Raw genomic sequence first — 27,150 nt, forward strand, 5'->3', positions numbered from 1 at the left:
GAAAACGAAGCCACAAAGTGGCTTCGCTGATACTAAAAGATATAAGAGTGATTTTGTTGCGAAGCCGCTTTGCGGCTTTGTTTTCAAAAAGCCGCTACGCGGCTTTTCATTTTAGCCTTTCAAAGCCTGACTCAGGTATTCTACACAGGTCGCCGAGCCCAGATTGCGAGGAAAATAGTCTTTTGAAAAGCAATAGCGATTTTCTGCAGAATATCAGCAAGAAAATTGAGTGCTCTGCTTATATCGAGAATTACGAGAAAGTAATGAACATTTGCTACGTTTTTCAATATTTCAACGATTATATGCTCATGGCGCAGAGCAGTTGGTATCTTTTACAGACGATCTATCTTGCGAATTTGACTCTTTGCAATTTCGGGGTCTTGGCAGGGGATAAATTCTCTCCTTATTGGGACTAAACCAATTTATGGAAGTGCATTTTGGATTACCAATAAGATTGCTGTATTTGGCTTTCCGGTCAATCAAAACCCTGATCCTTATCTTGATACTTGACTAGTACTGAAGAGAGAGAGAGGTATCCCTTTGAGAGCCAATTTTCCGCAACCATATTTACATTTTTCTTGGTTGGTTGGCGCCTCTACCTGTCCTAGCAATGGCAATCTATGTAAACGGGATAAAAACGGTTCTTTCAACTTTAGCTTTATTTCAGATGAACCACCCAAACGAAGTCGACCATTCCTTTCATCACATGCGGATGATCAGCGGCTGCCACGGGAAGTACTCCGAAGAGGTCTTTGGTCAGATCGACGAACCAAAGCACACTGTTTATTATTTATGCGTGCAGATAGCGTGCAACATTATTCTCTTTGTAATAACAGTGTACGCGATCCACAGGAAAATCTATCTCAGCGCGGGTTTCACAGAAGGCGAGCAGAAGACGAAACTCCACCAAATGTCCCGCGCTGTCTTTTATCTAATGTAAGACAAAAAAATATCAACAAAAATGAAGCCCACTTTTAGACCGCTGTTCAATATTTTTCAAATCACAGTCCACTTCTTTCCAGAAAATTATCTCTCCACGAAGAAAAGTCACCTTTCTTCTACAATTCATCTGGTTCTTATAGAAGGTATTACCGCTGGACTCGGCAACCTGAGTCAGGCTTTGAAGAGCTAAAATGAAAAGCCGCGTAGCGGCTTTTAAAAACGAAGCCGCAAAGCGGCTTCGCCAAAGTTACCAACTCAATGAATTATTTTAACTGGCGAAGCCGCTTAGCGGCTTTTCAATTTACTCTTTTAGAACCCTGACTCAGGTTTTCTACTCAGGTTGCCGAGCCAAATATTACTTCTTAGTTATTTCTTCTTGTGTAGTTATGGAATTTTTAGTGAGTCAATTTGTGTATCCGATAATCATCGGAGTTTTATTCGTGCTGATGAGCCAAGAGCTGAAAATCAAGTTCGCGCGGATGATAAAACTGGGGATGACCCAAAAGTATTTGAAGAAAAGATCTGACTTTGCGTACCTAAGGTGATTCTAATTTGCTGAGCATGAGGGAAAAAATGACTGTATTCAGAAGGAGGACAGTTTCATGCACGTCCTATCAGAACCTGGGCTCGAAAACCTGTGCAGAAAACCTGAGTCAGGGTCTGGAACGACGCGGCTTTTCATTGCAGATCTTCCAGGCCCTGACTCAGGTTTTCCACACAGGTTTTCGAGCCCAGACCAGAACGAGCTGAATCAGCTGAGCGAAATGACTACAGTGTCACTTCTAGACCGCGACTCAAGAATGGAATCTTCAGAAGGAGCTCTTTATGTGAACATTTAATGAAAAAATAAAAGAAAATAAAGCAGATTTTCATGTTTCGGACTTTCTAGCGTTTTTTGCTCACTTCCGGCAGCGTGATATAACGATGAGTTGGCAAAGGGTTTGAATCTCTGGCGCGCGGTTGGTAAAATGCAAATTGTCGATCATCGCTGTCCGCAGATGATTTTCCGCGTGGCATCTCCGCAAGGGGCTTCGCAAGAGTTCCGACTCAGACACTTTTTAGAAGCAAGAAAATGAGACCCTTACCTTTCTCTTTTTACATTTTCCTAGTTTCCTTTTCTAAATCAGAGAGAGCGCGGACAGAAGATTACTACAGACCGACGAGGAAGCAGCTCTACGAGTTGCTCAAAAATCCGAAGAACAGTGATATTGCTCGAGGATCGCAGTTTGGGCAGGTGACATGGGGCAGGCCTCCAAACGAAAGCTACCAAGATAGCAAGCTCTGTCCGCGGCTAAACAATCCGAAAGGAGCTTCAGAAGTAGTTTGCAACGGCGCTACTTGCGTTGTCAATTGTCTTCCAGGGTCAGAGTCCATCTGCTTATAGCAATTGTTTTTCATAAGATACCGATGATAGCAGGCCTTTGCCCGGGATTGCCAGGTTATCCGGTCAGCCAATCACAAGACAGGATTCTCCTAGTGGCGGCGTAACCCCGGATTTGAGTCTGCTCTCATCGGTATCATTTTTGTTGATTCCAGTAAAAGGTTATCATCCGACGCCAAAGGGATCTGATCGAACAAATTGCAGAGCTTCCGTTAATTTCAAAGGCTCGTTATTTAATTTCTGAACTTCGTTAGATTTCAAGAACTGAGATTAAAAAACGGAGAAAAAGGAGAAACCCGATATTACTGGACTCATCAGTTGTCTGACTGTGTGACTTGCTCGGAAGATGAGTTTTCTGATCCTCAGATAGCGAGTTTTTGTTTCGTGAGGGAAGGAACCAACGAAAGGCTCTGCGATCTCAAATGCACCAACGGTGGCGATCTTCGTTTCCCAGGTAAATCAGCAGCTCGTTTGCCTTTATTGACGTTTGCAGCTCTTTTCGGCGCGCCAGTTCGGTGTTTCTGCCATAGAAAGAAGAATAAGGGCTGCTACTGGACCAGAGAGAAAGGAAAAACCAAGCGGGTATTTCTCAACAAGATCAAATGCTCCGGACCTCCTGCAACCGTCCCTCCAACAGAACCAAAGTCCACCACGAAATTTTCGCGTTTTGATAGCGGAAATTCTCCGTCGCAAGGAAGCGATTCCAGTGCGTCTGCCAGCGGGGCCTGCAAATGCTTAGAGTACAAGGAAAAGTACACGGGTAGCACAGGTACTTGTCTACTATAACAACTCGTTCACAAGCTTTGAGTTTTTCAGGGGCGAATGTTCGACCAACCTGGAGTTGCCCGGACAGTTTTCAAGTGCACGGCGGGGCGAGGATACCTTCCGGCTTCGATAAAACTGGAAAAGTGAAACTGACCTTTTCCAGAAAAGTTTCAATAAAAAGTGGCAATTTCCCATCGCCAGTTTTGAGGAAAAAGAGGGTAACTTATGGGAAGTTGGCTTCAACGAGAGAACCACTTTCAAACGCGACTGGTTCAGGCAACGGCTACTCTTCTCTTTTCATTTGAAAGTCACTTCTTTTGAGCTTCGAAAATCTTGAAATTTTGATGTACCACGAAGGCTAGCTAGCCTAAAAAGAATCAATTTCGAAGGAACGCATGACAAGTACATGCCGCGAGTGGACAAGCTCGAGTTCTGCTATTGCTGAATCTCTCTACTGTTTCAATAAACTAAACCTTTTCTGTAATCATTTCATCAAAAATCTTAAAACATTGCAATTTGCCTTCAAGATTCCCACGATGAGAGCGCAGTGATAATTCAAATGTAAACGATTCTGCTGACAAACTCAAATATTTTGATCATTCGCCACCGCAAATTTGGAAGAAGACTTTCTTCTCGAACCGCATATTTACAATCATTATGGCTTAATTTGCCGAAATTTCTTTATAATGTTCAATGAAATTGCCACCGACGTCACGAATTTCGAAGAATTTTTAGACCCACAGAAGCTTTTGGCAAATTTTACCTCATAAAAATGTAAATAAATAGCTTTTCTTTTTTAAAAATCGTCAGTTTTATACTGGCAAATCGACCTAATGACAGTATATCTCTGTTTGAGCAACTCTTTTTCGGGGGTAAATCATCTTAGGATGATTTTAATTATTGAAGTCATAGAAGACTAACGATGTCGGTCAATTTTTGTTCTATAGAAAGAAATTGATCGATTGTCTGTTTTGTTTCATAAATGAGCTCAAAAGCTAGTTGCTCAAGAAGAAAATCGTAATTTTCAGTGAACTTTGATTTGTTGAAAATGCAAGTGGTGACGACTTTGTATGCTGATTCTGGGTTTTTCGATAATTAGAAGCGCAACGGCGAAACCACTGGTGATTCCCACTTGAGACAAACACTCGTAAATAATGCCTATGCTCCGAAGCTCACGCAAGCCGAGCTTTATAAGCAACTTTGGCCTGCATCGGAAATTATCAGTTTCAAACTGCGAGATACGATCGTAGTTGAATTCAGCCAGCTTTTGAAAGATGAAGCTCGCCGCCTTTATCATCGGGTCCCTTTACGCCCAAGATGCTTACGAGTACACCTACGGTAAGGAAGAGAAAGAGAGCTTTCTAGAGAGTTTAGCAAAAAGGCAGAAAGGTAAAACGTAAGTTCAGATAGCGACATCGCTCGCACCGACTACGCCGACGAGTACTACTTCTACGAGTACATTGACGAGCTCGGCAACAAGAAGAAAAAGAAGAAGAATAAGAAGAACAAGAACAACAACTACAACAACAACAACTACAACAACAACAACTATAACAACAACAACTACGCCTCCGATCCATACAACTACAACACCGGCTGGAACACCGGATACGCCGCCAATTATGGCGCTAAAGTCAGCGACGGATCCGGCAAGGGCGTTGACTCAGATGTTGTCGGCAACGGTCGATTCTGCTGGAACTGCAAAACTACGATCAAGATGAAGTACGACTCCGATGGTGTCTGGACCGGCTATGAGGACGCTTACGATTCGTGCTTCGATGATGGCTACATCGAGAAATGCGTCGGCGAAGAGTACTACTGCGATTGGGAAGAGCGTCGCCACAAGGGCGTCGTCGTCGGTGTTGCCGGAGGCTGCAAGGCTCCAGAGGCTTGCTTGAGAGGAATGATCCAGAACTTCCACTGGAAGGTGAACACCTACAACGATCCCAAGGTCAAGGGCGATCAATGCAAGGCTGGAACCTTGAGAGAGACGAACATGTACCCCGATTCTGTCTGCCGATGGTGCTGCGACGCTCTTACTGACACTCTCGACCGATACGAGCCCGCTATCGCCCAGCTTTGCAACCACAAGTCATACGCTGGATCTCCCGGCAAAGCATACGACACGGACAAGGGTGCTACTTTCGTCTGGGCCGCCGATGGCAACCTCTTCAACGGGCTCAACGTCGATGGCAAGTTCCACTCGCTTTTCATGGTCCACAGGCAGTACGCTCTTGGGCAAGGCGCCGGCACTCTCAGCGCAGGCGACATGGTCCGCGGACAATTTTCTTAAACTCAACACTCTCCGCTATTCAATACCAATAAAAACGCTTTCTTCACAATTTCACAATTACACTTTATTTTTTCTCGTTTCTTGTTGCAGCATTTCCAGTGCCTTCGTCACGGCGTCTACAAACTTGAGGTGATAGTAGCCCAGACTTGAAAGTGATTGAACCACGATTTTGTCGCCGTGCAGTTTGTCGCGCAAAGTTTCTGGAATTTTTATTTCCGACTGTTTTTCCTTTTCCATCGCTTCTCTGTGCATTTCCAACTCGTTTTTCAAGAAATCAACGAGGGTAGTTCCGCAAGCAGGCGAATGGAGCTGCTCTATTTTCATTCCATTTTCCAGCAAGCCGGCGAGAATGTCGTGAAAGAATTCGCAGCTGGGCTCGGCAACCTGTGTAGAAAACCTGAGTCAGGGTCTGAAAGAGCCAAATTGGGCCGCTATAGTTTGGAAATTGATTCAAAAAGTAGTTTTGCGAAGCCGCTTTGCGGCTTCGTTTTAAAAGCCGCTACGCGGCTTTTCATTTGGGCTCTTTCAGACCCTGACTCAGGTTTTGAACACAGGTTGCCGAACTCAGATTCACAGCCAAAGACGGCGATCTCGAAGAGGAAGTCATTTTCGTCCGCGAATTGGTAGAGGCATTTGTTTTTTGGATACTGTCGCATAAGAAGCTTTATGTCGTCGATTTGAAGGAAGTTTTTGGGCAGGCTGAGCACTCTAGAATCGCCAAGGATGAGGACAATCAGGCGAATGAGCATGACCCGAACTTCGCGGTCAAAATCTTTGACAGCGAGCTCAAGAACGCAGTGAATTCTTGCTTCGAAAGACTTGTCCTTTGGCGAACCGCAAAACGCATGGAACTCGTCTTGAAATTTTCAATTTATACGAAAGAGCGCTTTTTTTACCGTAAACAATCGGCAAGGAATGCAGTCTCGAGTTGAGGGCGATCGAGTACTTCGATCGTTTCTGATTTCTGTAGCCCATGATTGTCTCTAAATCACGTTTTCTCAAGCGGTTTCGTTCATTCGATTTTCGATTACCTAATTCCTCGTCTTATTTTGGATAGAATTTTCATTAGATAATCAGCACTTTTCTAGTCAGAGTTGCAAATTCTGCTTTATTTTTGCTGAGCTAAGCTGAGCTGGCCTATTTCGGAGGTAACTGAGCTGAGCTGAACTGAGCAGACCTTTTTTTTAAAGTAGTTGAGCTGAGCTGAGCTAAGCGGACCCTAATTAGAGCTGAGCTGAGCTGGTTGAGCTGAGCTCTTTTTTACTGTGTTTTTAGTAGTAAAATTGTGTTAAAATCATTGAGCTGAGCTGAGCCAAGTGATAATTGTCTGAGCTGAGCTGAGCTGAGCAGAACAGCTCTTGCTCGAAAATAATTGTGCTGAGCTGAGTGAAAATTGTCTGAGCTGAGCTGAGAAGATCAGATCATTTTCAAAAATCACTGAGCTGAGCTGAGTGACTGCTCAGCTCACTCAGCTCAGCAAATTTACAACTCTGTTTCTAGTTCCTTTTTTTCTATTCCATTCCTATGCTATTGAGTAGATTTGTGCAGAGAACTGTATGATGCGTCTGATACAAGTTTCGAATCTCATTCGGCAGTTCCTGATTTTGCCCTATAAAAAATGCAATCGAGGATGAAGTTTGCATCATCACGTCTGGATTCGCCAGATATTTCCATTTTTCGAACACGATCGCAAAGTAAATCTTCTCGTCGCTCCGCGCTTCCAAAAATTTGAAAATCTTCTCTTCGACCAGCCAGGGAGGCTCATTTTCTTTTGTCACTTCCCCTCCCAGACCTTGCCAAAAGTGCATAATCCACCTACATGCATCTCACTTGCTCAAAATCAACGAAAAAGTCATATTCCGCGCTCGGAATTTTTGTAGAAAACCTGAGTCAGGTTTTGAAGAGCTAAAATAAAAACCGCGAAACGGCTTCCTGTTTGAATAAGCCGCTACGCGGCTTTTCATTTTAGCTCTTCAGAACCTGACTCAGGTTTTTTACGCAGGTTTCCGAGCTCAGGCCATATCGTTAAAATGCTCTATTTTCACTATATTAACAGATACTGGCAGTTATACAAGTACAGCGCGAATTAATTAAAAAAGGGTCAATCAGGGATTCAGCTGGAATTTGTGCCACTCTCTTCGTTGACTTTCTCTTGAAGCGTTTCTTCTGAGAATTTGTCTTTGGCCTGTTCAGGATGTTGCGCGTCCCAAAGAGTCGGGTTTTCAGCCTGGAGACCGGCAAGTCGCAGTTTTTCGTTGAAAAGAGCTCGGGCAAACACGTACAAATCCATCTAAAATCAAAATTTGTTTCCTGAAGATTCCGGGTTTGTGAGACTGGGCTCGGCAACCTGTGTAGAAAACCTGAGTCAGGGTCTGAAAGAGCTGAAATGAAAAGCCGCGCAGCTATTCTTCAGAGTCTTTCAGCTCTTTGAGAGCCTGACTCAGGTTTTCTACACAGGTTGCCGAGCCCAGCTCTGAAAAGATCAGCATCTTACTACATCTACTACCTCGTGCGACAACGGCCCTTTCATCAAAAACTCCTTCGCGGCGGTGGACATGTGTTTCTTATCCAGCGTCCTTGTTGTATTCATCGCTAGAAAATTACCATAAGAAACTTCTTCACCAAAGCCTTTATCATTACCTATCTTGGCAAACTCGGATCTCGCTGCTTCTCTTGCTCCTTTGAAATACTGCGGGAGGAGCTTTTGAAAGAGCGAAAGAGTGTCTTCGAATTGTTCCAAAATTCCAACGATGAAATAATCACGCAGGATTCGCTTCTTCGCGATTTCAGCGGCCGCAGCCTTGGCTTCGTAGCCTCTGCTTTCCCCTTGCAGGTTTGGGAGTTGCCGCAGAAAAAGCGGGTGTATTTCCAAACGACGGTGGTGCAGTCCTTCATCTTTCGACGGATGCAGGTGTCGATGTCGAGCCGCTCGTCCTCGAAGTCGTGGGAGTTTTCCTTCGTTCTCGCCCCAGTCTAAGATGACTTAAAATCGGAAGTTGGAGAAATCACACCTTGTGGATCCAACCATTCTGCTTGAACCAGTATCGACTCTCAAACCAGCTGATGGGCTCGCGCATGACGTTGATCCATGTGGGCGCTTCCATTCCGTACTCGGTGAAATTGAAGAAATAGTGATGCTTCATCACGGTCATCGGGGGCCGGAGAATCGACTTCAAATAGGCGGCTAAAAAGACGATAAGAAAATGAAGAGTGCTCCGTTTCCCTTACCAAGTCCTTCTTCGTCGTCGAACTTCATCATTGCCGAGTCGATTTTGATGTGTTCGTAGTTGTTCCACTGAGAAAGCATCGTCAAAATGTTATGCATCGTGGTCGAACCGCATTTTGGCAACTTGTTGTGAAGTATAAAACCGGGATTCGGAGCTACCAGCGACTTTTTCAAGTTTTCAAAGTGCTTTTTAGATAATTTTGGGGTTTGAACTAGGGCTAGGATTTGTTAATAAGGGCTTATCTAATGAGAATCATCAAATAAAGCGAGATTAAAAACTCTCCTTTGGAGCAGCATTGAGAGTATCCAAGTCGACTTGCGAGAGTTCTGGTAAGGAAATTGGGGTGTCGCGCTGAATCAAATGCACTTCATCCTTCTTTTCAAGCATTTCAGCAAGCTGCGATTCGAATCCTTCAATTGGCGGCCTTGGTTTTGTTGAAAGCTTTAAAAATATCGTAAAAAATCGAACAAGAAAGTCGAACAATTCGACATTCTTAGATCTTACATGCGGCAGAAGTTTTTCCAGGTCAAGGTTTCTTTGCTGTACGAGAACGAACAAAACGACTAGAGTGATAAGAAGAACGGTCAGGACAGCATTGCCGGCAAAGGACTGGGCGATTCGGCGACGAGCATCGGCGGCGCTCTCCCGTTTCGCGAGCTTGAGCCCCTTTGACGCCGATTTGGACCTCTTGGCGCCTTTCTTCTTCCCAAGAAGCGAGATCTTCTCCGACTTCGACTTCATCCAGATCCGATTTCAAGACACTTCTCTCATTTCAAAAACTAACGGCTCCTTCGTTTTCCTCAACCTTTTCAGAAATCAAGAAGAGCGCTTTGAGAGCACCGCCGCGGGCAAAGTTGCTACTTCTTAATGAGATTCTTTCAACCTTTTTCCCAAACAGTCCTTTCCTGCTTGTACTAATCAACAGGAAGAATTCCAACCTTTGCTCGGCAACCTTTGTAGAAAACCTGAGTCAAGTTCTAAAGAGCAAAATGAAAAGCCGCGTAGCGGCTTTTTATGAACAAAGCCGCGAAGCGGCTTTGCCATGATTACCAAATTTATCTAATATTTAATACAAGCGAAGCCGCTTCGCGGCTCTGTTCATAAAAGCCGCTACGCGGCTTTTCATTTTGCTCTTTAGAACCTGACTCAGGTTTTCTACACAGGTTGCCGAGCCCAGATTCCAACCTATCAACTCTAGGTTCTCGGTTCTTCTTTCAAATAGTAGAAAAAATCACCAGTAGCGATAATGAATTTATTTTTTCGAATTCGGCAACGCCGGTAGTAGCAATTTGCAATCCCAATTGTAATCATGGCCTCATTTAGTAGTAGTACACAGTATGAAAAGTTCATCCCTTTTCTACGTGATTACCCCTTCTGCAAATTAATTTATGGACGACCAAGGCCTTCTTTCTTTGAAACTGCAGCAAAAAACAGTAAGCAACAGCGAGTCAGCATAATTTGAGAAGGCGAAAATGTATAGAGAGAAGAGTGCGGCTTCTCAATTATTGACCAAGACCGTGACGAGTCGATCAAGCGTTGTTGAGAGTTCTGAAAGCTCGTAACGCAAGATGCATTAAGATAGATACTGTAAGCAGCAAGTGAGCTGTTCAATTAGCGCACGCATCACGCCAACAGTTTGCTATTAACTAGCAGGATGAGCAGCGTGCTTAAATGTTTAATTTCACCTCTTTGCCTCGAGATTGATTCCCTCTCAATTAATTTAGCCCTCTCTGATTTCCATTAATCCGCTCGGTAGCTGCTCGACGGCCCAGAATAGTAGCGCATGCACGCGCTTATCGACGCTACTAGCGCGCTTCACCGTTGATCCCTTTCACTCTGACGAGCACCAGAGCTCACATACGACGCCCGACACACATAAGCCCATCGGCGCCCAGAAGTTAAATTCGACGAAAGAAGTATGCTCTTCGTTTTCTTTTTCTAGAGAGAGACAGAGTAGTATGAAAATCAAGCTTCTCCTGATGGCTACTTTGTTTGTGGAGCTTGTTATTTCTGACCTGGGCTCGGAAACCTGTGTGGAAAACCTGAGTCAGGCTCTGAAAAAGCTTGAATGAAAAGCCGCGTGGCGGCTATTTTTTAAAACTTCGCGGCTTCTTTTACTAAGCGGCTTTTCATTTATGCTCTTAAAACCCTGACTCAGGTTTTCTACACAGGTTTTCAAGCCCAGTTTCCGACTGCGCTGAGAAATTTATTGCCAAGTGGTTTTCAAAATTCTTGCTTGAAATTGGAAATTTTGCGAGATTTTCTTCCTTGATTTCGTCAAAGTTGAAATCCAGAAAAGACAAAATCAAAGCCTGCCAACAAAAGTTTTTCGATGGAATGGTGCTGACCAGTGGTGCCAATTGCCGCGCTCATTTCATCAAGCTCTCAGCCTGTCTGGATTCTATTCAATGCTTGAGCCCGGCCACAGCTGCTGAAAACAACACGGTCTGTATTTTTGGCGTTTTAATTGACGATAGAAAGAAACAGGCTCGAAAGAGCGGTTGATTATCAGTCTTTGACGGATTAGTTCAATTTTCAATACGGCTCGTTGCCAGAATTGAGTATTTAGTAGCAGAAGGATGAAAATCTTAAAATTGATGAACGTTATGCTAACCATTACTATTACTTCTGCTTTTCAGGAGCTCAATCGTGGAATGATGGCGTCTTTTTGGACCGGGTTTAATCTGAATACGTCTCTCGAAAAATCTTAAATACACGTTTTTGGGGACAATTCAGAAGGGGAAGTTCAAAACTAACGGCTTTTTCTCGATGATTTTCTCGATGAGAAGGTTTCGTTTTTGTACTCTTCCCAACGCTTGAGCTCATTTTCGCGCACCTTGGCCATGTACTTCCCGTACTTGCTCGTGAATAAAAAGAGGAATATAAATCGCCTTCAATTTAGTTCAGCATTATTCATTATTCAACAAATGCTTGTTGATATATTTCAATTTTGCGGTTATCTTTAGTTGAACCACTTGAATAAAGAACAATATACATACAAAATTGAGCAACAAGCTCGCCGAAACAATGATCTTTTTAATGAAATGCACATTGTCCGCTTTTTTACAGTTTTGGCTGTCTCTACTAAAAATTAGAAAATGACAACTTTCAAAACTTTCATGAAATATATTCTTCAAACTTCGCCAAGATCGGCCAAAAAGCCATACTCGAAAATCCGAAGAAAAAAATCTTCGAAAAAGTCACTTTTTATACAAAAAACTTGACATCAAAACAATACATCATCAATTCCCCCCATCATCTTCGAAGGAAGGCAAATTAATCCCATTGAATAAGTAATGATGGTGGCTTGAGCAAACCAGTTCTGGGCGAGTTTGGTCGATTCTGTCAAAAGTCCTACTTTGAGAAAATCGAGCAATGTCTTGAGCCATGGGCTCGGCAACCTGTGTAGAAAACCTGAGTCAGGGTCTGACAGATCTTTGATGCAAAGCCCCGTAGCGGCTTATTTACGGCTTCGATAAAAAAAAGCCGCGGCTTTTCATTTTAGACCTTTCAGACCCTGACTCAGGTTTTTTGCACAGGTTTCCGAGCTCAGCTTGAGCCCTTTCATCGAGTGTTCCGTTCGAATCCGGCAGACATGGAGCTATGCGGGCTGTACAGACAGGGAAGAGTGTCAACCTGTCAGTGGTCATTTCATTTCAGTGACGTTAAAAATAGATAGATAATATTTTGATGATGCGAAACAGGTCACAATTAATCGGAGCAATGATCGCTCATAAAAAATGCCGCGTCTAAAATAAGCTACAAATAAAAAAAGGATAAAAGCTTTTATCTAAAGACAATATTGACAACTCATGAGAGGGCTCACTTTGCCGACAAGAGCTGGTGCAGAAAGGAAAGAGATATTATATTCGATTCTGAGACGTCTGACTGAATGATCGATTCAATTCAATTTCGATAAACTCGTGTCTGAAAGAATCTCAAACTAGAGTGTGCACTTCCGCTGAGTTTCGCTTCCCACTGGCAGCGGATGAACGAGTTGTACGCCGACTGGAATCCGTTTTGCAGCGCAAAAAAGCGAGCTGTTTCAAAATTAAAAATGCCTCAAGATCAACCAGCGCCGGAAAATTTTCCGACTCCGAAAATTCGCGAGTCGTATGAAGGGATCCTAGCTTCTGCTGAATCTCCCACTTCTAGCGTAGTTTGCCTGCTCTCTATATCTGGACGAGTGAAGAAAACGAGTAAAGTATCTTTGACGTCTGTATTTCGAGCTGGAGTAAAATAGAGGTTAATTCACGAACTGCGTGAATTACCGAATGGAGAGAAATACACGGCGGCGACCGAGCAAAGCTCGATCTAGATAAGCAAGTGACCTTAGGGGACGAGGGAGTCTAACGAATCTAAGATCCCAATACCCCCCATGAGACTGAAACGTCCTCTAAGGCCAAAGTGTGTGATTTTTGCAGGAGTATAAGCGTAAGATGAGTAACATGGCAGGTTCGAAACGTCGAGGCAGTCTGATTCGCGTTAAAAAACCCTTTTTTGGGAAAAAGCTTGAATCAGATGCGAAGTTTTCGTGATGTCCGAGCGGTGATGACATGAAGGAGTAGCTGCACATGTAGAAGAACTCAAAATACGTCGGCGACGGTAAACTGTGATAATTTCCGTACCTTTTCAGGCCCCGGTCGATGAATAGGGGACCTGAGTGGGGCAGTACTTGCGCTTAGTCGTATGACTGACCCGAGTTTGTGCCGATGTTTAGAGGTTCGACGGGCCTCGTTTCACGGTGTGCTCGTTTTGTATGTTTCGGGAGATGAGCTGCTCCAACTTCGGTTAAAGTCGCATTCGGATCGGCGCCGGCTGAGTATTGACGATCTGGTGAAGACTTTGGACGGGTTCTTTTGGGTTCTTTCGGGTGTGGGAAATCGCGCTTACTAGGTGCACTCTCCCGCCATACTCTTGTAGCAGAACACCACCCGCTGCGTACAGGCTCGCGTCTGTGTAGAGGTGAAAAGACTCGTCAAAGTTAGGAAAGCTTATGACAGGAGTCTCGGAGAGTCGTCGTTGAATTTCCTTGAGCGCCAAATCCGCTTCTTTGGTCCACTTGAAACAATTTGTTTCGTTCGCCGAATTTCGAACATCGTTTATGGGTTTCATTCTGCTCGAGAAGCAACCGGATGAAATAGCTTCGCCCATTTTTGTTTCTAGAAAACCTCGGATCCAATTCAATGACCCGATTAATGAAGCTAACTCCTTTTGGGAGCGTGGGGGTTTCATCTGACGAAGGGCGGAGACTTGCGCAGGGTCCGGTTTGATTCCTTCTTCGTTGATGATTCGGCCCAAAAAGTGAGCTTCTGATTGTAGGAAAGAGCACTTTTCGCCCTTGAGTTTAGCGTTAAACTTGCGGAGCGCGATGAATAGGTTTCGGAGAGTGTTGTAATAGCAGCTGAAAGACTTCCCAAAACATACTATGTCATCGATATAAGAAAGCATCTTCTTCCTGGTGGGGCTTGAGTCGAGAATCGTGTTTACGACGCGCGAGAATATATTCCCCGAGCATCGATAACCGAAAGGTAATCTGCAGAAGGCGTAAGATTTCCCACCCCACTGGAAGGAAGTCTTATACCTATCGCTTTTCTTAATAGGGCACTGCCAATATCCGCTCCGCAAATCAACTGTGGCGAAATACTTGTTGCCCGGTCCAATGTTCGCGATCGTATCCTCCATGCTCGGAAGATGATATGGGTCGGATTTGTCGGAGAGGCATTTGTTCAAGCTGTTCTTGTAGTTGATGCAGAAGCGCATTTCCCCAGATTTCTTAGGGATTGGCAGAACGGGGCTATTAAACCCTTTCTGGTCCTTGATCTCTTCTATTATTTTCGTATCGAGCAGTTCGGAGATGTGATCAGTGACCTGGCCATGAAAAGCTTGCGGAATAGGGTGTTGACTGATGTTTCGACTCGTACCATCAGTCGGGATTTCGATCTCGAATGGGAATTCACCCATTTTTGACCGTCGCAGCCGAATCTGTCGTCGAAATCCAAACACAGCTCGGCGACCACCTTCTTTTGCCCCGGGTCGGCGTTTGCTGGTAGGGTAATTCCGAGTTTTTGCTTCGCTAGCTGAATGGGGCACCTGGCTGCGTTCTTGTTAGGTGCGTCCAGCTTTGGGACTTTTGGTGGCGGTTGAGTGCGGGATCGATCGCTATCCTTGACCGCTGATCTAGTAGTCAAGTATTTCTTGATTTTGGTCCGCTTCACTCCGTCCAGCTTCACCACTTGAGTCTCAGTTTGTGTGAAGGCTTCGTTGTAGCAAAATGAGAGAGTACGATTCTTATTGTCGACTGTGAAGCTGTCCGTCATCGCATTCTCTAGTATATCGCGGCCCAGTAGACTTGGGTATTTACTGCCTGGCATAATGGTGAGATTCAGGGAGAATGCAGGGCCACCATTGAATGATAAGCGGCAGGGAAGGATACCCATCGGCTGCTCGGCGGGAATATTTGGGCTGAAACCGGTGACCTTGAAGGGACAGGGCTTCAGCATCTGGAGAAATTCGTCGGGAACGTAAGCAGCGGACAGACAGGAGGACTCGGCTCCGCTGTCGACTTCCATCGATACGTCAAAACTTTTAGAGCCCGTAATGATGGTAGCCGAAGCGAAATAAGCCTTTCCTGGTCGCTTCTTCTTCACTGTGTAAAAGTGAACGTCGAATGGTTGGAAATCTTCAACGTTCTTAGTCGTATTTATCTTCTTGGATTCTGGTTGTTTATCGTCTTTCCCATCCTTAGAATCGTTGCTGGCGCGCTTAGCATTCTTCTTCTTTTTGTTCTTATTTCTGTTGAAGTGCTGGGAGACGGTCGCGCTGTCAACTCGATTCTGTCTTGTGGATTGGGCGAGACGGCAGAGTTCGTTGATATCGTAAACTTTTGATAGGCTTGGAAGGATTGCGTTGAAAACGTCTGGTTCTTCTTTCCTAAGATTCAAGTACAGCATCATCGTCGAGAATATGTCAAATATTTCATCGACCCCGGCGTCGGCTGACTTCTCTTGTCGGTAAGAGTTCAAAGTCGCTTGCTTCGCCTCGTTCATCTTTTGCAAGACGTTGGCGGTGTAGTGTGCAAACGGCTTCGAATGGTCGTATTCGACGTCGAAAACTTCGCTTAGCTTCAGTAAGTAGTGACTCTTCGCGGCGAATGATTTCTCTAGCAGCGCCTTGGCCGATTTCCAGTCTTGACAATTCAGAAATTCGGTTCCAAGTGAGCGTTCGATGTTCAAGTCGAAGTGGCTGTACACTGCTGCGATGAAAGGCTGTTCACGTGAAGGTCTGTCGCGGACGTAGGCGCGGTGATAAATGTCGGCTCTGCCCAAGAAGGTGTTGAAAGATGTGTTGCATGCGGCGTCCAGCTTCGGCAAGTCTTGGACGTGACGAGACCAGGTAGTGGCCACCCATGCTTCTTCTCTCATTGTCGCATTCGTAGAGTCTTTTCCTTGATCGAGCTCGCAGGTAAGAAGCGTTGTACTGAGCTGTTCTAATTTTACTCTGCTTTCTGTGATCAAGGGCTCTAGGCTTGGCTTTAGTGATTCGTCATTTCGCACTTGTTCTTCGAGGTAGTTTACTCGATCGTTTATGCTTCTTATTTCGGTGACGGTTTCTAGCAGTGATTTGTTCGCCGCCATAGCTCGAAATATATCGGCAGTAAGGGTTTATGGGCCTTGGATTACCTTTCAGGCCCTCAGAAAATACTGCGACTAAAAGTCGCAATATGATGAGCTGAGGTGCCTTTTGCGCAAACGCCCGACGATTTCTCTGTCCAGCGATTGTCGAAATTTCAAGGTCTGGTCCAAGGGTCGATTCTTCGTAAACTTCTCTCGATTTTTGGTGAAAAGTGGCGAAAGAATTATGTTTTTCTCAGTATTTTAGGTTTTCCCCGGCGTGCGTGCGTGGTTGCGTGGGCGCGACTTTCGGCGCGTGGGTCGTGGTGGCGCTCGTGCGGTGGCGCTCGCTCGGGGTGGTGTTGGTGTGGTGCGGAAAATTCTCTGAGTGGAGTTTCTCCGGCGGCGCGGTGGCGGTTGGTGATTCGGTTCCCCTCGACTCCGCTGACGGCCAATCAGCGTCCAAGTTGCGAAACTTCGGTTGTCGATGGCGGAAAAATTTATCTTTTCTCCAACGGGACTACTCTGATACCACTGAAGGGATCCTAGCTTCTGCTGAATCTCCCACTTCTAGCGTAGTTTGCCTGCTCTCTATATCTGGACGAGTGAAGAAAACGAGTAAAGTATCTTTGACGTCTGTATTTCGAGCTGGAGTAAAATAGAGGTTAATTCACGAACTGCGTGAATTACCGAATGGAGAGAAATACACGGCGGCGACCGAGCAAAGCTCGATCTAGATAAGCAAGTGACCTTAGGGGACGAGGGAGTCTAACGAATCTAAGATCCCAATACGTACAAAAGCAAAAGCGATGTGGACTACGAAATAGTAGGAAAGGCTTCAAAAAGGATTAATACCAGGATGTTAAATTCAAAGAGCTAGAGTGGGCAATCTGCGTAGACAGATTCCTGAGTCAGGATCTTAAGAGCTAAAATGAAAAGCCGCGTAGCGGCTTTTAAAACGAAGCCGCAAAGCGGCTTCGCGATAGAAGTTCTATCATGGAACCATTCGAGTCTATTATTAAAAATAGTTGCTTTTCATTTTAGCTCTTTTGATCCTGACTCAGGTTTTTCTACACAGTTTGCCGAACCCAAGAATCTTGAGCTTGTGAAAGTATTTAACCACTCCGCGCGCAACTGGAAAAATTACGAATTGATAACTATGTGCCTCGTCTCAATCTTCTGTCTATTGTTCTTGTAAATTTCGCAAAAAAAAAAGAAAATTCACAACACTGCCATCTACTTATTAATAAATGAAGAATTCTCTTCAGAAAATTACGCCCTCGCTTCTTTCTATTTTTACGTCCTTCAAGAGCTTCAAGAGTAAAAGTGCTTTCTGGTGGAAAAATGGTGAATTTGAAATCAATCCGGAGAAGAATGAATCGAAAGGACTCGCTTGATATGCCTTTGCTAAGAGTTTTTGAATCAAGACGGCAGATTTGCCTCGGCAACCTGTGTAGAAAGCCTGAGTCAGGGTCTGAAAGATGTAAATTGAAAGCCGCGAAGCGGCTTTTTTAAAAACTAAGCCGCAAAGCGGCTTCGCCAAAAATCAAAAACTGATCGAAACGAGAATTTCGCAAAGCCGCTAGGCGGCTTCGTTTTTAAAAAAGCCGCTTTGCGGCTTTCAATATACATCTTTCAGACCCTGACTAAGGTTTTCTATACTGGTTGCGATGCCAGACTGCAGAATAAATGAATTTTGAAAGTTTGAAAGAGTTTTGTCAATTTTTCAAAAACTCGAAATTACGAACAAGCCGCTATTGCCGAAAATCGAAGAGGTAGAGAAAGTAGACGGTGATTTCGACGCGTGGTATGAACGCAAGTTCCTCCGAACGCACAGAATTCAGACGTTTCTCGAGTGGCTGGGTAATTAAAGCGCGATTAGCAGAAGAGAAGTAGTGATGCATTTAAGTTCTCGCCGTGGCGGTGTTTTTGCTTACTTTAATTTATTACTACCCGAACGAGTTTCATTTTCACGTGGCGAAGGGATACGCTCATCTAGGCTACGACATCGCGCAGCATCAGATGGGCTTGAAGCACTACCACGGGGTCGGAGTCGCAGAAGACAAGAGGGAAGCAATGAAATGGTTTAAGGAGAAGGTTATCTCGTGTCACTGGACGAGATTGATTGACTTTGCCGTTTTTGATTGATCACGCGCAATTTCATCCCTTTATTTTATTTCATGACCTTCAAAAAAAAGGCCGCAGCAGATCAGGGACATCATGAAGCGGCAATGCACCGAGGAATCGGAAACATTCACGGCTTCACTGACCCGAAAGACATCACACCAGGTTGCATTAACTTCCCCTCCCCGCAATTTAATTCGGTCTTTAGGAGAGACAGAGCGATACTTGAAACACGCGGCAGACAACGATCACCACCAAGCCTGGGTTCGGCAACCTGTGTAGAAAACCTGAGTCAGGGTCTGCCAGATTTTTAAATCGATAAGAATAATGGTTTAGCGAAGCCTCTTTGCGGCTTCGCTTTTCGTAAAGCATCTTTTAGACCCTGACTCAGGTTTCCTACATAGGTTGCCGAGCTCACCACCAAGCTAAGCAAGCTCTCTACCATTACTGTCACAAGCAGAATAAATGTCCATAACAAGAAGGTTTCTCTTTTTTTCATTTTATTCCGATTGTTACTAAGTCAGTATAAGCATCAGCGGTATTGCTTTATCCGAACCAGTTTCGGCCAAAGAGCCCGAAAAAGGGGTTGTAATTGACTTTGGGATGAGAGATCTGCGGATTTGGGCGGTACATAGGCTCAGTTTTTTCCGTGTAAGTTTTGGAGAGTGTTGCTGGTGGCTTTTGAACGTACTCGGATTTCTCTGATGCTGGATTGTAGATCACAGGGGATTCGAACTATAATAATCAAGTAATGGCTGATGATAGAAATAGGAATATTTACCGGGCTTTTGAAAGGAGACAAGTTGATAGGGCTTGGCTCAGAGCTGATTGTCGGATCCTGGCGAACACTTGGGCCAGCGTTTTGGTTATACAAGTACGAATTCGTTGCTGTGCCTTTATAAATGTTCATCGGTCGGGATCCAGAAGATCCAAACGCGCGGCAGTCTTTTCCGTGATCGAGGTTTGGCTCGCCGTAATCGGGCAGCGCTCCTAGAAAAAGAAAAGAGCTACGGAAAAAATTTGATGTTGATGAATCTTACCGTTGATGGTGTCGACGGAAACTGTTCTTCTTGAGCCTGGCCGTGCTTCACCAGATTTGACATCTACGCACCAACAAGTTGTCACACGAGATCTGCCAGATGGATATATTATGAGTTACTCAACGATTCTAATATACGATTTCTTTCATTTTTATCCATAACTGTATCTGGGCGTCTCGCACTGGACAGGATAGTAGCTTCCGTTTTCATCGCATTTTGGTTTGCGCCCGGTTCCGAATTGAATCTCGTACTCGCACGGAGGAAGAGAATGGAGATTCTTTGCTGGCTCAAGAGCATTTGCTTCTTTTGGGTTGAATCCATGGTCGTCTACAGTGGTTGCCTCAAAGCTGGGCTCGGCAACCTGTGTAGAAAAATTGAGTGAGGTTCTGAAGGGCTTAAATGAAAAGCTGCGCAGCGGCTTTTTTAACAAACGAAGCCGCTTCGGCTTTTCATTTTAGCTCTTCAGAGCCTGACTCAGGTTTCCTGCACAGGATGCCGAGCCCAGCCTCAAAGTCGACCAAGGGGGCATCTGTCGGAAGAGCTGCTGAGTTGGAAGTTTCAACTTTGGCAAAGTTGCCAACGGGGAGAACTGGTTGAATCTGCGCCGGGGCACAGACTGGCAAGGGCGAGTTTCCAATGATTAGTTGAAGTGAGTTGGGTACGTCACTTCCGTCGGCGTTGACACACTTGCAGTGTCTGTAGACCATGTTGCCTTGCGATTGGACTGGAGTGCAATGCAATGAGCTCTAGTAGAACAAGATCACATTTCGGAACTAGAATTTTGTTGTACTTACTGAGCTCGCCATAGCAATGAATGCTCCTGCCGAAAATAATCTCATATTTTTTCTCTCTCTTTTTTGAATCTTCTCGTCTAAAATGACTGAAAACCAGGGCATCGCTAGAAATTTGCCCCGGGCTGCCTCTTTCTCATGAAAGATGATTAGGATAACGAGAAAACTCAATACGGTTTTTGACAGGGTATTTTATTGACGACGTCAAGACGCAGATTCAAATGAAATGTTCTTTGTCGCAGAGCTTGTTGCCAGAACGCCGGGAGCAGGTGAAAATGATGACTTTCTCGAAGACGGATGCGAGAAATACGAACGCGAGGATGACAGCGAGCAGGATCCAGATGGTTTTGTTTTGAAAGCCGAGGCCGGACTCGATCATTGCCGGCTCTGGTGGCGGAACGACGCTTTCCCGATCAGAGGTCGATAACGTCAGTCCATGATGGAAGTGGCCGCCGAATGCGTCGCAGCACTTTCTCGCCAAGAACTGTTGGCATTCAGCTGCCAGTCGCTGGTTGTTGTTCTTAAGGTTGTTGAGCTGCAAGGCGTGAGAGCACAAGTCGCAAGTGTCTTCTTTGCAAACGAGCTTGGCGGACGAGACGGCGAAAAAAGAAGCAAAAAACTTGAGAGCTTTCATGGTTGAGAAAGTCGAATACTTTCTGAAGAACTTGGCTTCGATACTGCTGGCAACGCTCATTTATCGATATTTATAACGGAGAAGTTGGTGGCGCTAATGAAAAAGTTACTTCTTTCGTAAGATTCTATTCGTGAGATCCTCGACTCCTAGCCAGATATTCTTGACCGGATGATGAAAAAAGCTGCTGAATACATCTGTTTCAAATGCTCTTGCTCTCTTTTCCTTTTATAGATGACACCCTTAACAAGATTGCTTTTCTAGGACGTCACGACTTTCATTTATTGCTATTTCTTTCAATCAGAATACTGAAAAATAAAGAATAAAAAGCGCAGATAAGTTCACTCCAAAAACTTGAGCAGATGATGTTCCGGTGAATGTTGAGTTTAAGAGTTCCAGGCTTGCCTCCAAAGTCTAGAATTATTTACAAAATTTCATGTCAAAATAGACGTTTTTGATGGATCCGTACCGCAATTTGTTGTTCAAGACGTTCAATCACCAACTTTTACAGAAATAATAACGCCATTAGTAACTCACATGAGCGTGGAACTTCTAATTGATCGAGTTGGACTCTGAGGGAAAGGCACAGAATTATTCCTGTTCCTGAGTGGAGTCTAGTCCTTGTCGCGCCTCTGTCGTAACATTCGCAAGATTCTCCTCGACTTGAGACAGCCTTGGTGGAAAGTTGCTAACTGGTCCTATTTTCCTCACACAGGTAAACGCATTCACCTCGTCGAGCGTCCGTGGCCGCCAGCACCCTTGTCACTTTTCAAAAAAGATGAAGTATGAGTTACGAACCTGGAAGGATGTTGAACTCCAAATAGATCGGTTCCGACTGTCCAGTTATATAAATATTCGAAGCGCAATACTAAATAATATGTCAGAAATCTTTCAAAGCTATTCTGGGCTCAAAAACCTGTGCGAAAAACCTGAGTCAGGATTTTGAAAGATGTTAAATGAAAAGCCGCGCAGCGGCTTTTTTAAGATCGAAGCCGCAAAGCGGCTTTTCCAGAATTGAAAGTATAGCTTGAATTAGCTCTTTCCAAACCCTGACTCAGGTTTTCTACACAGGTTGCCGAGCCATGAAGCCATCTTACTTGGGTATAGGTAGGACGAGCATTTGTCAGCTCGTCATAGTGGATCCCGTCGCCAAGTTCCGCTGTCAAGTTTCCAGGCGAATCGATTAATCTGAGAAACGTGCCTCCGATAGCCCTATGAGTTTATAGATCAAAATATCGATCCGTAAGTTATTCTCGAAGAATTCTACCTAAAGAAGCGGTTTTCTTCAAGATTCGATGGAAGCGGGAGCGACGCGTTTATAGCTCGACATCGTTCTCGAGCCTGACTGTAGGTTACAAATTCGGTGGCTAAATTCTGTCTCTCTCTGGAATAGACTTGCGTCTCTTACCTCTACTGTACTCGTAGACTGTACTCCCGGTTTGAAAGGTTATCCAAATCGGATCGGCAAACTGATTTTGAGAAGCGCAGAGACCGAAAATGACAGAAACTTCGATCGGGATTTTCTAATCTCAAGAAAAAATGAATGATTGGCGTTATTGATTGAAAAGCCCATCCTGTAAAATAGAACATGCCGGATCCGCGATCGCAAGAGAGAACTTTCTCTTCTGAAATTTCTTAAAAAGATCAACTTGGTCAATCCAAGTCTTTTATGGCGCTTTAGGCGAAGAGTCGGCGCCCCTGGTACAACATTCCTCGTTTTCAAGTGCTTTCTGTGTTATGAAAACTATTTGGAGAAGAAGAAATAATAATCACCTCTTAGTGCCGACGTGGTTTCACATCGAGAAACTGTTCACCTACCTCCTACGGTCCTTGTAGTACAGTAAAAAGTCACCAGAAGATGACTGGAAGTTACTATTTTCCTAGGGTTAGGGTTAGAGTTAGCCCCTAGCGGGTTTAACCAATTTATGGAATTGATATTATTGAGCTGGGTTTTGATTGGCCGTTAGGCCAAATGCAGCAATCTTATTGGTAATCCAGAAATGCACTTCGTAAAATAGGTTAAATAATAGGTCGATCTACGTAGTGCCCATCAAATATTGTCAAAATTTAACCTCGTCTACGAGTTCGTCGATGGCTTCAAGTATCTGGAATTTGCTAAGCAATCCTATTACGCGATCAAATTCTAATATTGCATGGTTTTATAGACAAGGATCAAACAGAGGTTAAATCGAGTGCAATATAAGCCACGAGGCAAATCGCACCATTCCAAGTGAAAAATAGTCAAAAAATGAGACTTGATAAGTTTTTCTCTGGCTACTTCTCCTCCCAAGAATACACTTGCGACTTTTCGAACGGGCATGGATCGATCAAGGGCGCCGTCAAGCTGATGGGCACAGAGAAAGGAAGTGTCGTTGTAAGCGGCATTCTGGATGCAGGAGACAACGCAGAAGGAATGCATGGTTTTCATGTTCATGCGGAGGGCAAAATCAGTCCCGACTGTACTGCAGCTGGAGGACACTTTAAAAGTGATCCGAGCCAGATTCACGGATATCCCGAATTCATCTATCCTGATCGGTAACTTGTCGATTATATGAAGCTCACCCTCATTGTATGCTCTATTCAAATTTGCGTCTTTGTCTAAAGCTCGATTCAGCCACACAGGAGACTTGGGCAACGTCGATAACAACAACGGCAAAATGGAGGTGAACATCGAAGACTCCCGCATCTCGCTGGACCGAACAAGCGCTGATTTCATTGGCGACAAGGCGATCGTCATTCACGCTTTGCAAGACGATGGCAACCCGACTCGAGATCCATCGTCGACCGGAGCAGCAGGAGCAAGGATTGGCTGCTGCTTGATCCAGCCAGTTTCCTACCAATGTGACTTCCGAGCCGGCCATGGCATTATCCGGGTAAGAAAAAGTGACGCTGCAATCAACAACGAAACCGCGATGTTTAGGGCGTCGTCGATATCAAGCAGACCCAAGACGGAGTTAGTTTCACTGGCGATCTTTCCTCCACTGACGATGGCTTTACAGATGGCGTTCATGGATTCCACGTCCATGCAGTTGGCAACGTCTTTCCGGACTGCGGCGCTGCTGGCGGTCATTTCAAAGGAACCCCTGATCAGATTCATGGATTTCCGTATTTCAACGCGCCAGACCGGTAATTTATTGAGTATATATCCAAGAAAAGTATGCTTTATTGAAATTTGTTCAAGAAAGAAACAATTCCATTTAGCCACACAGGCGACTTGGGCAGCATAACAGTTCAAGGAGGAACGAGCAAAGTCGACATCACAGACAAAATGGTCAGCCTTGAAGTTGGCAGCGAAAATGACATTACCGACAAAGCTATTGTAATTCACGCCTTGCCCGACGATGGAAATCCAGATCGTGATCCGAGCTCTACTGGAGCTGCTGGAGCTCGACTTGGTTGCTGTTTGATTGAGAAATTCCCTGCGAAATAAATTAAATTCACTATTCTAACATGTTAATTTCACTGAAAACAATGTTTACAAGATTTTCAAACTTGAAGCTCTTTCAACTAGAAGTTTTGCTAGTCGTAAGCATGAAAAATGAAATGACCTCTAATCAACCCTCATCAGGGTGACCTGCCCTGCCATCAAAATGTCCCAGGGCAAGAGGAATTGAATAGCGCTAATCAACTACTCCTTCTAAGCGAACTACTGTCAGAGAAAAAATCACATCACATTGTTTTTTTGAGGAAATAAAGAATGCCGAAATCCGATCTTCTCCCTGTTCCTTACCCTAAATTTGTTAACTCTTATGGCAAATTTGGACGATGTGAAAATTGCAAATAGTAAATTTCCGAGAATTATTTTTATAAAGATTAAATTTAGTGCTGTAGATTCAACCGCTGAGATTCAGGGCAGACGACTTTGCCGTGAATGCAAGGATGAGAAACATCCTAAATCCTCGGCAAAGTTTCAAGAAACGGACGCTACATTCAAATGTCCAGCAAAAAGTTGTGGAGCTGATAAACTCTCTTACCGGGAATTTTATGTTGGGTCTTGTTGCGACGCTGCTTTGGATAGAGATGTCAGGGAAGGTGAATTTAATGAGTCTAACCAGAGTTGCAAATTTGCTGAGCTGAGTGAGCTGAGTGAGCTGAGCGACTGCTGAGCGACTGCAGTGATTTTTGAAAATGATCTGATGTGCTCAGCTCAGCTCAATTATTTTAACACAATTTTAGCTCAGCTCAACCAGCTCAGCTCAGCTCAATTATTTTCGCTCAGCTCAACTACCTTAAAAAAGGTCTGCTCAGCTCAGCTCCGCTCAATGACCTCTGAAAAAGGCCAGCTCAGCTCAGCTCAGTTACCCCCGAAATAGACGAGCTCAGCTCAGAAAAATTTTTGCTCAGGTCAGCTCAACTCAGCTCAGCAAAAATCAAGCAAAATTTGCAACTCTGATTCTAACCTATCATTTTTGATCATTTATCAACTAAGTCTGTTTATTTATGTAAAATTTAAGAAAAAAACGAAGAGTTATTGCTCATGCAAAAGATTTATCATCAATCAAAAGCTGACGAAAAAATTTTTCGTGAAAAATGGGAAGAAACTAATTTGTCTATCTACCCGGCGAAAATGACCGTTGAAGATATTGAAGTGAAACTTTATTTTGCCAAAGAAAAACTAAAAATGAAAGAAGATGACGCTGCAAAAGCATGGGAAAAACACCTTGCTAAAACAAATTGGCGAAAAAAAGTTCAAAAGCGTATTTTTATCGCTGCGAAATCTTTAGCAAAGGAGGATAACAGTGATTTTGGTAAAAAAAATCCGGCTGCCGGCGGATTTACCTGAGCGGGGGTTTGACATGGCGTCGGATTTACCTAAACGGGGGTTTGACCTGACAGGTAAATCCAACGCTCAGGTAAAATCCCCGTTCAGGTAAAAGCGCTGTTTTTCTAATGGAAAAATGTAACTCTTCAATTTGACTTTGATTTAATAAATTATTTAGAAAATTAATTATTTTACGATTGTTAGATAATCGATTTTTCTAGCGATGCTTAGGGGTCTTATGATACAGCTTTAGAAAGCTAAGATGTTGAGCTTTCATTTTAACACAATATCAAGGGGTGTCATGCAAGGCAATTTATGGGACCGGAAGTTACGAAATGGACATGTCAATCGATTTATAAAAATGCTGCTGACCTGCATCACAGTGGCTGCTTGGGTCGCTAGAAAGTCGAATTTTGCCCCGGAAATGGGATTTCGTGAACTTAAACGGTATAAATGTTAGGAGTGACCAAACCGTCCGGTTGAAACGAAGATTCTTGCGTTCCCTTTCACTATTCTAGCGCCCCTTGACACTAGTATATTGTCACAGGTCAGCAGTATTTTACTAGCATTTTTTCAAGCCAACCGATGACTCAAATGAAGAGTTCTGAACTGTTCTAGTACTCATTTCGGAACTTCCGGTCCCATGAATCGCCTTTCGGGCACGACCCAGACCCCTTGATACAGTCTTCAAATTATGCGGCAGCCAAAAAATCCACTTATTGTTCAATTGATAATTGATGTTATTTTCAGAAGAAGAGCCAGTAGAAAAAAGGTCTAAACAAAATGCTGAACATAATTCTCGCTCATCATCTGATGAAGATAGCGATGCGGAGGAAAATAGAGCGACTAGCCCAGAAAGACCCTCATTTTATTCGTTCGTGTTGACGCCTCGATGCATGGTCTGCGATTTCGGCTTCGACAACGAGCATCAAGAAGCTATCATCACCCCATGCGGCCACAAAGCCTGTTTCAACTGCATCTCCAACCTTTCGGAGAAAAAGTGTCCGAAATGCAAAGCTGATTTCACTGACGAAAATGTTTACAAGGTTTCCAACTGAACTTTTTTCGGCATTTTCTAAAGAATAAAATGTCAGCTGCAGCTAATTGAAATGAGCAAAATTTTAATTTCTCGCGAAAACTCAATAGGAACTCTTATTTGTGGCCGTCGATCAAGAGTCTCATTCACTTTCAATTGTGTTTTCTCTTCGCTTCCGCTGTTCAGATTTCAAGAGCTCGTTTTGCATACAATCCAAGCGATTGCTCCTCACTTAGCGGCCAAAGTCTCTCTTTTCCGAGCATTTTGCAATCAACGAGGACTCTGGCGCTAGAAAAGCCTTGATTGCTTTTTACGCTGACTGAAGAGGATTACACACGAGTCGATAAGTGATGAAATATGCACTGGACAAGTCGCTCATTTTGAAAGTTAGGAATAATTATTCTAAGCTTGTCACTTAACAAAGCGCTTCTTATTTATTTTTCAAAGAACTTGGAAATGTACAGTTCTCGCGAGTCATTGATTGAATCTGTATTGTACTGTATTTGCTAATTCTGCTCGACAAAAATTGAAAAAATGAAACCTGC

At 44.1% G+C, this 27,150-nt stretch overlaps 9 protein-coding genes across 9 annotated transcripts; 5 read left to right on the top strand and 4 right to left on the bottom strand.

The window, feature by feature from the left end:
- Positions 1-610: 610 nt before the first annotated feature.
- Positions 611-3,401, top strand: LOC145707126 (uncharacterized). The gene is made up of 7 exons (XM_081784612.1): positions 611-622; positions 668-936; positions 979-1,085; positions 2,070-2,304; positions 2,578-2,777; positions 2,817-3,092; positions 3,140-3,401. The coding sequence occupies exons 1-7, from the start codon at positions 611-613 to the stop codon at positions 3,391-3,393; spliced, it is 1,353 nt and encodes a 450-aa protein (XP_081640738.1). The 3' UTR covers positions 3,394-3,401.
- Positions 3,402-4,315: 914 nt separating this feature from the next.
- On the top strand, positions 4,316-5,430 carry LOC145707015 (uncharacterized). The gene is made up of 2 exons (XM_081784488.1): positions 4,316-4,426; positions 4,495-5,430. The coding sequence occupies exons 1-2, from the start codon at positions 4,363-4,365 to the stop codon at positions 5,379-5,381; spliced, it is 951 nt and encodes a 316-aa protein (XP_081640614.1). The 5' UTR covers positions 4,316-4,362; the 3' UTR covers positions 5,382-5,430.
- A 1,975-nt stretch (positions 5,431-7,405) lies between these two features.
- On the bottom strand, positions 7,406-8,770 carry LOC145707998 (uronyl 2-sulfotransferase-like). The gene is made up of 5 exons (XM_081785602.1): positions 8,610-8,770; positions 8,393-8,565; positions 8,022-8,354; positions 7,888-7,973; positions 7,406-7,671 (listed from the first exon to the last, which is right to left on the bottom strand). The coding sequence occupies exons 1-3, from the start codon at positions 8,704-8,706 to the stop codon at positions 8,022-8,024; spliced, it is 603 nt and encodes a 200-aa protein (XP_081641728.1). The 5' UTR covers positions 8,707-8,770; the 3' UTR covers positions 7,406-7,671; positions 7,888-7,973.
- Positions 8,771-8,878: 108 nt separating this feature from the next.
- LOC145707143 (uncharacterized) lies at positions 8,879-9,389 on the bottom strand. Its single transcript, XM_081784631.1, has 2 exons — positions 9,113-9,389; positions 8,879-9,049 (listed from the first exon to the last, which is right to left on the bottom strand). The coding sequence occupies exons 1-2, from the start codon at positions 9,347-9,349 to the stop codon at positions 8,879-8,881; spliced, it is 408 nt and encodes a 135-aa protein (XP_081640757.1). The 5' UTR covers positions 9,350-9,389.
- Positions 9,390-17,595: 8,206 nt separating this feature from the next.
- On the top strand, positions 17,596-18,627 carry LOC145707150 (uncharacterized). The gene is made up of 5 exons (XM_081784639.1): positions 17,596-17,634; positions 17,973-18,084; positions 18,131-18,318; positions 18,420-18,510; positions 18,554-18,627. The coding sequence occupies exons 1-5, from the start codon at positions 17,596-17,598 to the stop codon at positions 18,625-18,627; spliced, it is 504 nt and encodes a 167-aa protein (XP_081640765.1).
- A 229-nt stretch (positions 18,628-18,856) lies between these two features.
- Positions 18,857-19,706, bottom strand: LOC145707151 (uncharacterized). The gene is made up of 4 exons (XM_081784640.1): positions 19,573-19,706; positions 19,386-19,477; positions 19,127-19,335; positions 18,857-19,080 (listed from the first exon to the last, which is right to left on the bottom strand). The coding sequence occupies exons 1-4, from the start codon at positions 19,704-19,706 to the stop codon at positions 18,892-18,894; spliced, it is 624 nt and encodes a 207-aa protein (XP_081640766.1). The 3' UTR covers positions 18,857-18,891.
- Positions 19,707-21,398: 1,692 nt separating this feature from the next.
- LOC145707155 (uncharacterized) lies at positions 21,399-22,380 on the bottom strand. Its single transcript, XM_081784645.1, has 6 exons — positions 22,377-22,380; positions 22,216-22,314; positions 22,075-22,174; positions 21,905-22,019; positions 21,606-21,675; positions 21,399-21,565 (listed from the first exon to the last, which is right to left on the bottom strand). The coding sequence occupies exons 1-6, from the start codon at positions 22,378-22,380 to the stop codon at positions 21,399-21,401; spliced, it is 555 nt and encodes a 184-aa protein (XP_081640771.1).
- A 604-nt stretch (positions 22,381-22,984) lies between these two features.
- LOC145708571 (uncharacterized) lies at positions 22,985-24,250 on the top strand. The gene is made up of 4 exons (XM_081786257.1): positions 22,985-23,342; positions 23,422-23,680; positions 23,728-23,933; positions 24,009-24,250. Exons 1-4 carry the CDS (start codon positions 23,056-23,058, stop codon positions 24,235-24,237), a joined length of 981 nt encoding a protein of 326 aa, XP_081642383.1. The 5' UTR covers positions 22,985-23,055; the 3' UTR covers positions 24,238-24,250.
- A 198-nt stretch (positions 24,251-24,448) lies between these two features.
- On the top strand, positions 24,449-26,918 carry LOC145708724 (uncharacterized). Its single transcript, XM_081786422.1, has 4 exons — positions 24,449-24,590; positions 24,631-24,839; positions 25,262-25,555; positions 26,320-26,918. Exons 1-4 carry the CDS (start codon positions 24,505-24,507, stop codon positions 26,625-26,627), a joined length of 897 nt encoding a protein of 298 aa, XP_081642548.1. The 5' UTR covers positions 24,449-24,504; the 3' UTR covers positions 26,628-26,918.
- Positions 26,919-27,150: the final 232 nt, after the last annotated feature.

Source organism: Oikopleura dioica, chromosome XSR, assembly GCF_907165135.1.
Source record: "Oikopleura dioica chromosome XSR, OKI2018_I68_1.0, whole genome shotgun sequence".
NCBI classification, from domain to species: Eukaryota; Metazoa; Chordata; class Appendicularia; order Copelata; family Oikopleuridae; genus Oikopleura; species Oikopleura dioica.

Excerpts from the sequence above, each read along its gene's own strand:
- LOC145707126 (XM_081784612.1), top strand. Across the intron at positions 1,086-2,069 it reads TCATCTGGTTCTTATAGAAG|AGAGAGCGCGGACAGAAGAT; the intron begins GTATTACCGCTG and ends TTTCTAAATCAG. Across the intron at positions 2,778-2,816 it reads TGGCGATCTTCGTTTCCCAG|CTCTTTTCGGCGCGCCAGTT; the intron begins GTAAATCAGCAG and ends TGACGTTTGCAG.
- LOC145707015 (XM_081784488.1), top strand. The coding sequence starts at position 4,363 with ATGAAGCTCGCCGCCTTTATCATCGGGTCCCTTTACGCCCAAGATGCT. Across the intron at positions 4,427-4,494 it reads TGCTTACGAGTACACCTACG|ATAGCGACATCGCTCGCACC; the intron begins GTAAGGAAGAGA and ends ACGTAAGTTCAG.
- LOC145707998 (XM_081785602.1), bottom strand. The coding sequence starts at position 8,706 with ATGCATAACATTTTGACGATGCTTTCTCAGTGGAACAACTACGAACAC. Across the intron at positions 8,566-8,609 it reads CGACGACGAAGAAGGACTTG|CCGCCTATTTGAAGTCGATT; the intron begins GTAAGGGAAACG and ends TCGTCTTTTTAG. Across the intron at positions 8,355-8,392 it reads AGAATGGTTGGATCCACAAG|ACTGGGGCGAGAACGAAGGA; the intron begins GTGTGATTTCTC and ends AAGTCATCTTAG.
- LOC145707143 (XM_081784631.1), bottom strand. The coding sequence starts at position 9,349 with ATGAAGTCGAAGTCGGAGAAGATCTCGCTTCTTGGGAAGAAGAAAGGC. Across the intron at positions 9,050-9,112 it reads TGGAAAAACTTCTGCCGCAT|CTTTCAACAAAACCAAGGCC; the intron begins GTAAGATCTAAG and ends ATATTTTTAAAG.
- LOC145707150 (XM_081784639.1), top strand. The coding sequence starts at position 17,596 with ATGAATCGAAAGGACTCGCTTGATATGCCTTTGCTAAGA. Across the intron at positions 17,635-17,972 it reads TTGATATGCCTTTGCTAAGA|CCGCTATTGCCGAAAATCGA; the intron begins GTTTTTGAATCA and ends ATTACGAACAAG. Across the intron at positions 18,511-18,553 it reads CCCGAAAGACATCACACCAG|GAGAGACAGAGCGATACTTG; the intron begins GTTGCATTAACT and ends TTCGGTCTTTAG.
- LOC145707151 (XM_081784640.1), bottom strand. The coding sequence starts at position 19,706 with ATGGATTCAACCCAAAAGAAGCAAATGCTCTTGAGCCAGCAAAGAATC. Across the intron at positions 19,336-19,385 it reads TTCCGTCGACACCATCAACG|GAGCGCTGCCCGATTACGGC; the intron begins GTAAGATTCATC and ends TTCTTTTTCTAG. Across the intron at positions 19,081-19,126 it reads TGTCTCCTTTCAAAAGCCCG|TTCGAATCCCCTGTGATCTA; the intron begins GTAAATATTCCT and ends TGATTATTATAG.
- LOC145707155 (XM_081784645.1), bottom strand. Across the intron at positions 22,175-22,215 it reads AGTCTACGAGTACAGTAGAG|CCACCGAATTTGTAACCTAC; the intron begins GTAAGAGACGCA and ends GACAGAATTTAG. Across the intron at positions 22,020-22,074 it reads GAAGAAAACCGCTTCTTTAG|GGCTATCGGAGGCACGTTTC; the intron begins GTAGAATTCTTC and ends ATAAACTCATAG.
- LOC145708571 (XM_081786257.1), top strand. The coding sequence starts at position 23,056 with ATGAGACTTGATAAGTTTTTCTCTGGCTACTTCTCCTCCCAAGAATAC. Across the intron at positions 23,343-23,421 it reads GAATTCATCTATCCTGATCG|CCACACAGGAGACTTGGGCA; the intron begins GTAACTTGTCGA and ends AGCTCGATTCAG. Across the intron at positions 23,681-23,727 it reads CCGGCCATGGCATTATCCGG|GGCGTCGTCGATATCAAGCA; the intron begins GTAAGAAAAAGT and ends CGCGATGTTTAG.
- LOC145708724 (XM_081786422.1), top strand. The coding sequence starts at position 24,505 with ATGCCGAAATCCGATCTTCTCCCTGTTCCTTACCCTAAATTTGTTAAC. Across the intron at positions 24,591-24,630 it reads CGATGTGAAAATTGCAAATA|TGCTGTAGATTCAACCGCTG; the intron begins GTAAATTTCCGA and ends GATTAAATTTAG. Across the intron at positions 24,840-25,261 it reads GGATAGAGATGTCAGGGAAG|AAAAAAACGAAGAGTTATTG; the intron begins GTGAATTTAATG and ends GTAAAATTTAAG.